Source organism: Camelus bactrianus, chromosome 9 (genome assembly GCF_048773025.1).
Source record: "Camelus bactrianus isolate YW-2024 breed Bactrian camel chromosome 9, ASM4877302v1, whole genome shotgun sequence".
In the NCBI taxonomy this organism is placed as follows: Eukaryota; Metazoa; Chordata; class Mammalia; order Artiodactyla; family Camelidae; genus Camelus; species Camelus bactrianus.
Window position 1 is genome coordinate 56,166,421 of NC_133547.1, and position 13,148 is coordinate 56,179,568.

Here is a 13,148-nt window from a genome sequence, read left to right on the forward strand (position 1 = left end):
CTGTAAATCGCTCCCCAGAAGTTATCACTGTTGGCGTTCTTGATGCTTATCTTTTTAATCTTTCGTTTCTAATTGTTTTGCTATCATAAACAACACTTATGTTAACCTTGCATAGAATCCTTTTTGTTCAAGATAGATCCTAGAAAGAAATTACCAATTCAGAAAGCTTATGACCGTTCTTAAGGATTTTAATTTATCTGGCCAAACCGCATCCTGGAAGGAATGCACTAATTTATACTCCCAGCAGCAGAGATTTCTTTTAGAACCCAACACGGATTACAAGAGGTCAGAATTTTCTACCTTTTTCAGATGATTGTACTCTGTTACCCGTAGGAGGAGATAACATCTTTATTTATTGAAAAATACCCTGTATTTATCCAGATCTGCTATCAAGCTGGAGCCTCTGGGTCGAGGCTAGAGCAGCGAGGAGACAGGAGGAGGGGGACAGCCAGTTTCAGGCCTAGAGCCTGAGGGCCACCTGGTGTCCCGGCCCCTCCCAGCTGAGCTACTGAGAGAGGAGGCCTCGCGCTCGCCTGGCACTTGGCTTAGGGCTGAGGCTGGGGGCTTGAGCGGTTTGGATTCCAAGTTATTTCGCTATGAGGATGCCACCGAGAGCGCGGAGGGGCAAAATTAATTCTATTTCCTTCACAAGTGCCTTTTGTGTTCCCAGTAGCCTCCTTTCTCTAGGGATTGGAAGGGGAGACACTTTTTTGGTCAATTAGTGGGATGAGAGGTGATTCTGCGAGCGCCCTTTGACATCCTTGGCCGAACCGTACGTCTGCGGCAGCCCCCGGCCCACCTGTGCCCTCCTTCCCCGGGCCCGCCCCTGGACGGCCGCCCCTCCCCCGAGGCGTGGCCCCTCGGCCGGGGGTGGGCAGGGTAACGGGAGCCAGGGGCCAACCGGCTTTTTCCTTCCTTCTCTCCCGCCCCGGCTCCCGCCCGCGGGCTCCGGGACCACAGCCACGTCTGAAAGCGCCTCATTGTGTGCGCTCCGCTCCTGCCGGCAACGCCGAGCAGCGCCGTGGGCCGCGGGCGGCCGCACAGGTAGCGTGGGGCGCGGGGCGCGGGGCCGAGCACCATGGAGGATCCGGGTCAGGAGGGCTCCAGTCTGCTTCTTATTCTTGCCCCAGGACTGCTCCCATAACATCCCATTTTTACCACACCTCTTTTTTTAGGGCACTCCTGCCCTGTTTCCAGGTTCTCGCCGCCTTGGGTCTCCAGGTGCCTCCAATATCTTGGTATCCGCTTCCCAAGTCCATGCCTCTTTGAGCTCTCTCCGGGTGTCACTGGGTGTTCCTTAATAGCCTTGGGGCCCTTCGAAACAAATCAGCCCCTGCGGACTCTCCTGGCGAAGAGACAGAGAGGCTGTGGAGGGGAACTTGGAAGAGACGACGTTCAGAAGCCTTTGCTGAGACCGGGGACAGAGGCGTCCGCCTCCCCCCGCGCCAGTCGGGCAGGGACGCCTCGCTTGGGGTACGTTGGTTCGTCCTCTCTCCGCGCAGGATGCCCACACCCTAGGCGGCTTGGGCCTGGGCTAGTGGCACAGCTGGGGAGGCGTTGGTCTTGCAGCCTAGTCGGGTGTGCGGGGAAGAGCGGAGGGTGGTGGTGGTGGTGGTGGTGGTATTGGAACGTGAAAAAGGCAGCGCCACCCCAAGTGCTTGTTCCAAAGTGGGGCTTTAGCTGCGCACGAGATCACTGCTAGGGATCCCTTCTCTCTTCAAACTTGAGTTTCAAAGAGTATGGCTTTAATCCACAAAGCTCTCCAAGGGCTTTTTCCATGGAACTCTGGAAGAAAAGCAGCTCGGTGAGTGAATTTGGAACCAGATCCAGCTGAATCTGAGTCTGGAGGGCCCTGTTCCTGGCTGCGGGATCTCTGGCAACAATAGAGACCTCTCTCCGCCTCAGCATAGGTGCCCAGCAAATGTTAACTCTCTTTTCTCTTCCTTCTTGAGGCATGAGGGTGGGAAAACTGAGGCCTCGGGAGCAGAAAGGACTTGGCTGACTTTAAACCGTGAGTGAGTGAGCCAAGTACCAGAGCTAATAAGAACAGCATGCTGCTCAGTGAGCCTTGGCTATCTAAGGGTTAGGTAGGCTATTCTAGTTACTCCTTTCCATTCCCGGTAGGCGCTGTCAGAGCCCCCTTTACAAAGGAGTCTGTTGAAGCACCTGAGAGGTTAGGAGTGACTTGCTCAAAGTCGCACACCCCACTGGTTGTACAGGAAAGATTTCAACCCAGCTTCTAGAAGCCATACTTCTCGCCATTATTCACTGTCTTCTGTTTGTAAGTGTTGTCCCTGCCTAGCTTTGCCACTTTCTGTTCCTAAGGTGCTGGGGTCCCTTGAACCTGGTTAGGCTATTATCCTTGAGTTTTCCTTATGAAAAGGCTTTCCCTTGGATTCATAGAATATAGTTTCCTTTGGATTCATAGAATTCACATAGAATCGTAGTGACCCAGGATTTGGAAGATTCCTGAACAAATACTTATAAGTGTACTATGTGCCAGACATTGTCCTGAGTCCTTTATAAATATTAATTCATTTAATCTTCAAATCAATGAGTTAGGTTATATTATTTCCCCTATTTATAGATTTAAAAAAAAAAACAGGCACAGAGAGATTCACTAACTTGCCTAGGATCACACAGTAAGTGATCAAGTGGATTTCATACTCTGAGCGACTGTGCTACTCCTGCTCCCTCTAATAAGAGAGAAAAGCATGTCCTGCTTCTAGTCTAGTAAGGGGAATTAGGTACAGAAATGCATGAATAAGATGATAATAGCATTAACAATGATTTCTTAATATCAACTGGTACTCAGTCCATATTAAAAATTTCTCTGATTGGCTCAAGGATATCTTCTTGCACTTGGTTTGTTTGAATCAGAATCCAAACAAGGTCCACATGTTGTCTTTAGTTGTTATATGTTTTGAGTTGTACTCTTCTAAAACAGTCCCTTCCCTTTGCTTTTTATGTCATTGACTTGTAAGAATGATTTTCTTTTAAAATAAATTAATCAAAATAAGAGGTTAGAAAAAATAAACCAGAGACCATTCCAGATTATCCCTGTATAAGAGGGCTCAGTCCACACCTGGGGGAACTCAGAGGAATGTGCAGAACATGCATCCCTTACCCCCATTCCCTGCACGTGCTACTGCAGAAAAGAGGTGGGAGTCTCGGACATTAGGTGTTGTGTAAAGTGCACTTCGAGGATCCCAAAAGCTCAGAGCCAGGGAAAAGGTTTTATATGTTGATATCTGCTCATCTGCTCTGAAATGCCCCCGGGGTGGCTCTGAGCCAAGGAAACTTGAGGCTCCTTTCCCAGACTAATTTGATTTCATTTCCCAATAGATTCCTGCAGGCAGATCTGTTTCCTCCAGCAGTATCTGGGCTGGGCGACTCTAGCTTCCCTGCCTCTGGCTGATGCCATGCAGCTGCCTATCTGGGCCAGCAGAGAGACGGCAGATGTGTCGAGAGCTTAGGGCCAGACATATCTCCTACCACAGCGTGGCCCAGTTCAAAGCCCCAAGGGGCTTGGGTCCTTGACAAACCCCTCAGGTAGTTCTCCATCCCATGCCCCTCTCCTCTGACCATTTGGATACTCAGGCCATCTGGGAGATGGCTTGCAGGCACCTCTCTCCCTGCAATGAAAGCTGAAGCAGGCAAACTCCACCCATACCTTCTTTAACCATTGAAATAGAACTGATAATTTATGACTGACAAAGTAATAAAAGTCGATTGTAGGCCAGCCAGAAAATGCAGTAAAGCACTAGCAAGAAAAAAAAATTACCTGTAATCTGGCCATAGAAAGATAACCACTGGATATTCAGCACGCATCCTTCTGGATTTCTTTCTATACATATTTGTGTGTTTTTTTAAAATAACAGATTTATTGAGATATAATTCATATATTTTAAAGTTCACCCTTTTAAAATGTACAATTCTTGGGCTTACAGTAGATTCAATCTTGTGCGTTAATCACCTCGAGTTTCACCTATGTTGTAGCACGTGTCAGTATTTTTTTTTATTGCCAGATAATATTCAGTTCTATGGATATACCTCATTTTGTTTATTCATTCATCAATTGATGGATATTAGGGATGTTTCCACTTTGGTGCTATTAGGAATAATGCTGCTGTGAAAGTTCACGAACAAGTTTTTTTGTGGACATATGTTTTTAGTTCTCTTGGATTTATGGTATTTTAGAGTGGAATTGTTGGATCACATAGTAACTCTAGGTTTATTTGAGGGACAACCTGTTTTCCACAGCAACTGCACTACTTTACATTCCCGCCAGCAGCACCTGAGGGTTCCAATTTCACCACATTCTCACTGACACTTGCTATTACCTGTCTTTTTTAGTATAGCCATCCTAGTGGATGGGAAGTGGTATCTTATTGTAGTTTTGATTTGCATTTCCCTAATGACTAAAAGTGTCACGTCTCTTTTCATGCACTTATAGACCGTATGTAAGTCTTGTTTGGAGAAATAGCCACTTAAATCTTTGGCTCATTTTTAGATAGCGTTATTTATCTTTTACTGTTGAATTGTAAGAGCTCTTTATATATTCTAGGTACAAGTCTCTTGCTATATATATGATTTCCAAATATTTTCTCCCATCTGTGGGTGTCCTTTCCCTTTCTTGATGGTGTCCTTTATTACTCATGTATTTTTAGTACAATTGTATGTTTTGTTACTTGTGTCTTGTCCAGCTGACATCATGTAGTTAAGTACTATAAGTTCAACAGTTAGGGTTCAAATTCTGACTCAGCTGTATGGGTCCTTTAGGCAAATTCCTAAATCTTTCTAAGCCTTAGTTTCCTCATCTGTGAAATAGGGATGAGCATCAAGTCCACTTCATAGGGTTGTTGTGAGGCCATCCTGATTTAATCAGAAGATGGGAGGGAAGGCTTGGCGTATAGGAAGCTCTCAACAGGCGGTGTTTACTGGTGTTCCCCATTTCCCACGCCACCATGAACACTTGTCCTCTTCCTCCTCTCTCTCCCCTTGACTCCCTTGCTACTTTCCCCCTTTCTCTTGTTTTTCCTTTTCTCTTTCCCTCCTCCTCTTTCTTGCCCTTCTTGTCAGCCTTCTCGATAGCTGATGCCCTGGGCTCCATTAGAGCTAGTTTACCTCCAGGGGTGACCTTTGATGCCTAGAGTCCACAAGCCCTCATCCAGAGTCTGTTGTCTCTAGCCTTTGGGATTCCTGAACAGGGACAGCCTCCAGCTGACGCCAAACTGAGAGAAATCTTAGCCAGGGATTTGTACCAGGTGTTACCTTTCACTCCCTTAGATTCTAAGCCAGGGCTGGGAGAGGCTGGTGACAGGAGGAGCTGCTGAGTGAAGGGCAGGCAGAGTGGGGCCACAAGGGAGTGCTGCCCAGAGAGCTGGATCCCTGGGGTCCCCCTGCCCCCCTCTCCCATGGCAGACCATCCCCTGCCCCATAGCTCAGTTTTCCCATCTGCGCATCAGGTAGCACTATAGCGCCTTCTTATGTCTCTTAGGCCAAGAAATAGGGATGGTTAGCAGCTATTGTAACTTTAAGGTGCTCAGCAGAAAGAAATATGGGACAAGTGGGGAATCACTCCCTTTGGATTTGATTCACAGAGTATCTGATATCAATTCAGCCAATATTTTTTTAATATCATCTACTCACTCAGTCTTTGGGACAATCCTTGACATGACACTTACTGTCTTTTTCAGTCACAATTCTTAACTGTTTATTAAAATAAAACATACATACAGAAAAGAGCACAGATCACATAAAAGTACAGCTTGATGACTTTTCACAAGGAACATGCTCTTGTAATCAGCAACCCTACCAAGAAACAGAGTGTGACCAGCCCCTAGAAGCTCTGCCCCTGCTCCCTTACAGTTCTGCCCTCACCTTATCCCATCAAGGGCACCCACTAATCGGAGCTCTTAGATTCAAGAGACAGAAACTCAGCTCATGCTGGCTTCAGAGAAAATGGAGTATTTTCCCCAACTGAGAAGTGCATGGGTGAAATTTGCACAGCTGGATCTGATGCTGGCAGGTTGCTAACAGACTCCCAGTCTTTCTTTCTCTGTTCATTTCTCTCCTGTGTTGGCTTTATATCAGGTGTTTTTCCTCTTCAAACTGCAAAAATCCTGGCATTGAACTTGGGACTGATGTCCACTCCCAAGCTGGTCGCTGTGGCAGGGGAACAGCAATGTGGACTGCATAGATGAACCCAGGTGTGGTGGGTCAGCCCTATCCAAACCACACACACTTTATGTGGGTGAGGGGTGGTTCCTCAAAGAAAAAAATCTAGAGGCTATTATCAAAAGAAGGGGGAGCATGTTCTGAGTGAACACAAATAGCTGAGCCCCAAACTAGATGCCAGAGAACAGACACTCCCTTGCAGAAAAACCAGCATCCCAACCCTCAAGTTGCTCACAGGCAAGAAGGGGAGGCAAAGTGTCATGCAAGGCAGAGCAGTGTGTGCCTGGAGAGAGGCACAGATGAGAGAGGTGTCTTCAGAGATGCTGAGATGGCTCCTGGTGGGAGTCTGGGGTGGGTACTCACAGTGGAGGGGTCAGGGAGCATGGCGCTTGCTCAAGGAATAGTCATGACTCCAGGTCATCTGAAGCATACCTATGCTGCCTGGGAAATGGGAAGTTAGGTTGGAAAGCCGAAAGTTGCTGAGTAGGAGAACGGCAGGATCCCATGTGGGGTATAGGCAGTGCTGGTGGCTCTGTGCAATATGGATTGGAGGATGGCCTGGTGGGGGATTTTGCCAGGATCCAGGAAGGAAGTATGCATGTTAGGACTAGCATGGCCTTCCTGCAGTACTTGTGGTACTTACTTGATGTCTGAGCCGCTCACTTAGACCACCATCTGATCCCTTGACCATCTCATGGGTATATCTTTAACATCCCCAACTAGATTGTCAGCTCTACCATGTTAGGGACCCTGGGGACATTGGCCCTCCTGAATTGGTCCTTTTGCTTTCCCATCTTTTCTCTGTTTTCTATATTTTATCCATCACTTATCCTTTTGTTGTTGTTGTTCTACTTTCTCCATTTCCTCAGTTTTATCTTTCAGCCCTTCTATTACAAGTGTAATCTCTAAGGCAGTTTAACTCTGAGGAAAATAAAGGGTGTACAAAAAAAGTAATGTACCCTTGTAGTGCTTTATGTTCTTTAGCTGTGAGCTGTTTTATGAAATCATATAGTGTACATTTTGAATACTGACTTAACCAAAACTTATTTTAAAAGTGTGTATGTATTTCTCTTTCTGTGTGTGTGTGCATGAGGGTGTGTAAAAAAAATAAATCTTTGTCTTTCATTATAATCAGTCACTAGAAAAGGCCATAAATTATACTAGTCACAATTTACGCCTTAAAAAAAAAAAAAAAGAAGTAACAGCTAATAAACTTGAAAGCAATTACCTCTTGTAAAGTAGCATTCTGGAGCAAGAAAATGACTCATGATAACAATTTGACTTTTTAAATGATGTACATTTTAAATTACTTTAGTTATTTTAAAACAGGTAATATGTTCATATGGGCCAAAATTCAAAAAATACAAAAAAGGACTTACATGAAATATCTTTTCCCAGCTATTTCACTCCCATCCGAAGGGAAACTAATATGGTCACTGTCTTGTATAAATTTCTGGGGATACCTTATGCTTATTCAAGCTGTGTGTATTATGTTGATAAAAGTAAATTTTAGAAAGACTTTGTGAAAAAACATCTTCAGTGACTTGAGAAAGACAACTCTGTAAGGTTGTTCCGGTTATCAGGGTAGAAGGAGGAACTTTCTATTTCTTCTATGGCCTCTTGCACTTTACTCCCACCCATCTCCCCTGAAATATATGATTATTTTAATCATCACCATTCTCATCAACATCACCATCAAAGACTTGGTGGAAATTGGAAGCAGGGCTGCCTCCGAGGTGGGCCTGGGGAAGTCATAGGGAACAGAGGATGTCATTTCCTTTTGACTGAGTGGCCCTTGCACGCTGGTGTGGGCTGTGTCTGCTGGAATATGGGGCCCCTTTTCCAATTTGCACAAATCATGAGCCCACGATGCCCTCACCTGTACCTTTAGAATTTTGTGCCACCTCTATGTAACACCTTTTCCAAAAATTAAAAAGGAAACAATTCATAGGGGAGGAAGGCAGCCCTTCTATTGGGGCCTTCATTAGGCAAAGACTTAGGAATGGGACTCACTGCAGAGCCCTACACTGGGAGTCTGGGACTTGGATTTCAATCCCTTCCCTTCCCCTTACCAGCTGTGTATTTGTGTCTTTGCACCCAATGCATCATTTTAAAAAGACAAGGATAATTTCTACCTCCTAAGGATTTAGGGAAAATATAATTCAATCATGAAGATAAAGTACACATTAAGATGCCTCCCTGACATGTTCTTCCTGACTTTGAACCCTGGGACGGTTTGTGGGTGCGCTGAACATAAGGCACCTTATCAGAAAACCCCCAGCTGGGACCTGGACTTCTCTGGACACCCGGTGTGGGTAGGATGTTTCGATCCCCTTCCAAGTCTTGAGTTCCAATCATGGGGTCAGATAATAGATACTGTATTGTGTGTCACTTAAGAATACCTCTGGCTTCCCTGGAGTGCAGGATGTCAAGATCCTCCTTACCCAGGGGAGGGCAGGGCTGGCCAGGGCAGCTGTGTTTGGGCCCAAGCATCAGGGTCCTGTATTCTGCAGGGATCTTCCAGGGTGGGAGAGGCCAGCAGCCTACAATCAGAAAGTGCCAGGAACTTAGAAATAGAAGTCCTGGATTGGAGTCCCAGCTTCCCTGCTGTCTCTCCAAGCTATGGGTCCTTCGTCTAAAAAATTGAGATCATAATACCCACCTCCAAGGCTGTTGAGCTAAATCATCTAGCACTTGAGGTAATTTATGTCAGCAAATAGGAGTTAGAGTTTCCTTATTTTCCTGCACTCTGTTCTCAGGGGAAGCACATCCCTGAGGAGAGCAGGTTAACGTGTGCACAGCAGATGGGGGGCTGCTGTCTTTGTCCCCCAGGGGATGCAGGTGTGGGTGTGGGACCCCAGGAGGCAGTTCTGGACTCAGCAGGTGGCAGAGCTGTTGGCCTCATCTGCCCTTGTCTGCAGCCTCCTCTTAAGAGGAGGGAGCAGAGATGGGCTCTGCTCACAGTTTAGATGCCACTGACTTCCCTCAGGGGTGACATGGACAGGGAAGGGGGTTGGTGGGGAGCAAATGCTGTGAAAGGAAAGAGGAAACTTCCAGGCCCTTCCCTTCCAAAGCAGCTTATCCTTAAGATCATTGCAGGACCAACAGTGCAAAGAGGAGAAAATTCTGGGACCTCAGGATGTGGGAACTGGGCTCGGTATTCCTTTCAGTCCCCTATGGGACACTCTTAAGATCCACTAAAGGACCCAGGGGTGATTGGAAGCTACAGGGGGCATAGGAGATGCTGGGATTCCAATCATAGGTGACCTCAGGCATCTTATGTAGATGGAGACCTCCCATGGTTCCTCCTCTTCAGACACAGCTGAATTCTACAACAGTAACAGTAACTAACATGGGGCCCCTTGGAACTTTACCAAGCCCTTTGCAGCAGTAGTCCTCACAAGAACCCTATGAGGTTAAACTTTATAGTTCCCATTTTACAGAGAAGGAAATTGAGCCTTGGGGAAGTCATTTGACTAAGGTCTCATAGCTCCTAAGTGGCATCAGAGAGACTCCAAGCCAGCCCTCTCTCTGTACCCAGCAGGAGATACCGTCAGTTCACTCCCATCTAGTAAAATGTATGGAGCCACTGGCCTGGGCCCAGCTCCAGCCAGGGCCAGGGCAGCTTGGCTCCCAAGTGTGTAGGGCTCTTCCCCTGTAGGACTTTGACCCAGCCTCCCTCCTGCTTTCTCAGGTGGTGAAAAACCTCCAGACATCTCCCATGGATTTGTGATCCAGGTGGGCAGCTCTCCCAGCAGCCCTGGACAGCAGTGAGTAACCTCAGCATGGGAAGGGGCCTGGCTGCCCTCATCTCTTCCTTGTCTCGCTCCATCCTACCTTTCCTTTAACTGATTTCTTCTGCAAACTAACACGAATCCAGGAGAGCCTCCCTCTGGAATCTGTGCATCCTGCAGCCCTTCACTCTTCATGGGTGAGAGCAAGTTGTTCTTTGTCTATTGTTTCCTTTTAATAACTAATGTTGTATCTGCTTGGTTTTTTTTTTTAAGTCAAACAATGCAGAAGCACACTATGTAGAAAGTGCAGGGTTTTGGGTATGAGAGCTACCAAGTGTCCCACGTCCCCCCACCCCCATGTTCATCCCAATACTCCAGTACCAGAATTAATCCACCTTTTTACAGATGGGCACACTGAGTCACAGAGAGGCAAAGCGTTTGGTCCAAGTTCATAGGCTAATAAGTGGCGGATCCAGGACCCTGCGGGAGCCAAATCGCCCATCAGGCTGTTTAGCAAAACAACACAAAATTGTTCCCCTAAAAGGAATTTTTAAGTGAAAGGTGGGAATTCTGTTTTAAATATATTTCCCTGAGGATGAGAGGGTATAGCTCTGTGGTAGAGCACGTGCTCGGTGTGCACAAGGAACTGGGTCCAATCCCCAGTGCCTCCGTTATGGAGTTGGGAGGATGGATGAAGAGAGGGAGAGAGAGATTTCGCCCCACTCCCGACAGAAAGAAAAAGCAGGGTGAGAAGAGAAAGAAAAGGAAAAAGAAACATTGCCTAAAGTATTGTGAAACTGGCCTTTTGCTCTGCAAAAACTAGAGATAATGGCTTATGGCTTAACGTCACTTTTCCTGGGTGAGCCCCCAACTGAGGTGGCTGTGGCCTGAGGAAGCAACGACAGGTTGGGTGATCAAGTCCCAGGGCTGCTCGCTGTCAGGACCGGGCAGGAATTGGGGTGTGGGACTGGGGAGCGGATCGCGGTCCTGACCGCTGCGTTCTCGCCCCCACTTGTAGGACCCGGGCCGGCGGCATGTGGCTGCGGCGCGTCTCCGGCACGGCGGTGACCGCGCTCCTGCTGGCGCAGACTGGCCTCCTGCTCTTCCTGGTCTCCCGGCCCAGGTCACCGTCCCCGGCGGGAGGCGAGGAGCGGGTTCACGTGCTGGTGCTGTCCTCATGGCGCTCAGGCTCGTCCTTCGTGGGCCAGCTCTTCAGCCAGCACCCCGATGTCTTCTATCTGATGGAGCCCGCGTGGCACGTGTGGTCCGCCCTGTCGCAGGGCAGCGCGGTGGCGCTGCACATGGCCGTACGCGACCTGGTGCGCTCCGTCTTCCTGTGCGACATGGACGTTTTCGATGCCTACCTACCGTGGCGACGCAACCTGTCGGACCTCTTTCAGTGGGCGGAGAGCCGCGCGCTGTGCTCGCCGCCTGCCTGCAGCGCCTTCCCGCGCGGCGCCATCAGCAGCGAGGCGGTGTGTAAGCCACTGTGCGCGCGGCGGCCCTTTGGCCTGGCCCAGGAGGCCTGCCACTCCTACAGCCACGTGGTGCTCAAGGAGGTGCGCTTCTTCAACCTGCAGGTGCTCTACCCGCTGCTCAGCGACCCGGCGCTCAACCTGCGCATTGTGCACCTGGTGCGCGATCCGCGGGCGGTGCTGCGCTCCCGCGAGCAGACCGCCAAGGCGCTGGCGCGCGACAACGGCATCGTGCTGGGCACCAACGGCAAGTGGGTGGAGGCCGACCCGGACCTGCGCGTGGTGCGCGAGGTGTGCCGCAGCCATGTGCGCATCGCCGAGGCTGCCACGCGCAAGCCCCCTCCCTCCCTGCGCGGCCGCTACCGCCTGGTGCGCTTCGAGGACCTGGCGCGGGCGCCGCTGCCGGAGATCCGAGCGCTCTATGCTTTTGCCGGCCTGAGCCTCACGCCGCAGCTCGAAGCCTGGATCCACAACATCACGCACGGGGTCGGGCCCGGCGCGCGCCGCGAGGCCTTCAAAACCACGTCTAGGGACGCGCTCAACGTCTCGCAGGCTTGGCGCCACGCGCTGCCCTTTACCAAGATCCGCCGCGTACAGGAGCTGTGTGCGGGCGCGCTGCAGCTGCTGGGCTACCGGCCGGTATTCTCCGAGAACGAGCAACGAGACCTCACCCTGGACCTGGTGCTGCCCCGCGGCCCGAGCAGCTTCAGCTGGGCATCATCCACTACCGCTGAGCACCCGTAGCGGAAGGAAGCCCCCAGCTGTGGCTGGCGCTTCCAGGAGACTTGCGTGGTGTGGGGAGGGAGCTGGGGCACACGGGGCGCTGGCTTCTACAGGAGGGGCCGTGAGTTGGGAGCCCCCCACCATTCCGGAGTAGGAGGACCGAGTCCCCAAACTATGTTTCTTGCTCCCCACTTCTTGGTTTTCCTTTGAGTACTCTTTAGGAGCTGGGTTCCCATCTGGCACACTCTACATGTAAAGCGATCTCGTGCCCCCACTTCCCCTGGGCACAGGGAATAAGTTCAGCCGACTTGGCTCCTACACCAGCACTTTCTTTCCCCTTGAGTCTCTTCTTCCTCTGGATGCCTCATTCTGCAGCTGAGAAGGGTGTGCCAGCCTTGCCTGGAGTGAAGGGGCACTGTGGTGAGCTGGACCCGAAGTTAGTACATCTCCGCCCACACACACCCCGGATGCCTCCCTGCGCGCCTACCCCCTCCCCAACCCCAGGCCCCTGGCACCACAAGCCGCTAAAGCCAATGCGTTTATATTTTCCTGTATCTTTAGCAAGAAATCAGACAAGGTGTGTTGTGGTTTCCTCTTACTCTCTCTGCCCCAATCTCCCAGGAGCCCAAACGCCCCTATCACCTGCCTAGATAAGGTGAATCTTTGATTTGTCCTGACGGGAAAGTTCCTACCTACAGAAATAAACATAATTAACCTGTATGATAGAGATTAGCGTTTACAGCCTGTAAAATTTGACAAAACTCAAAAGTGAAGGGACTTGTCCAATGCCACACGATAAGAAGGATAAAGGGAGAAGGGAGGTTTGCTCTGGGGCTACAGCAGGGAGGAGAGAGTGAATCAGGCTTGCAGAGACCTGTTTCCGGGGCAAAGAAGGGTCAGATTTTCCCATCCTATTTCCCTAAGGGATGAGCAAGCAGCCCTGGCTGGGGCCACAGCTGTGGGGTGAGATATGAGAAGTGATGAGCTCTGTGTCCAGAGTGCAGAATCTAGGGAGCCTCCTGGATAAGCCTGGAGG

General features: G+C 49.5%; 1 protein-coding gene across 3 annotated transcripts; it reads left to right on the top strand.

Annotated features, from left to right (window-relative positions):
• The first annotated feature begins 245 nt into the window (after positions 1-245).
• Positions 246-12,839, top strand: LOC105078680 (carbohydrate sulfotransferase 6). Of its 3 annotated transcripts, none has more exons than XM_010967292.3 (4): positions 246-1,044; positions 1,176-1,473; positions 9,875-9,950; positions 10,933-12,839. In XM_010967292.3, exon 4 carries the CDS (start codon positions 10,949-10,951, stop codon positions 12,131-12,133), a length of 1,185 nt encoding a protein of 394 aa, XP_010965594.2. In that variant the 5' UTR covers positions 246-1,044; positions 1,176-1,473; positions 9,875-9,950; positions 10,933-10,948; the 3' UTR covers positions 12,134-12,839. The 3 variants fall into 3 exon arrangements, with proteins under 3 accessions (XP_010965594.2, XP_045361041.2, XP_074226526.1); XM_045505085.2 differs by having other exon boundaries at positions 9,875-9,918; XM_074370425.1 differs by lacking the exon at positions 1,176-1,473.
• Positions 12,840-13,148: the final 309 nt, after the last annotated feature.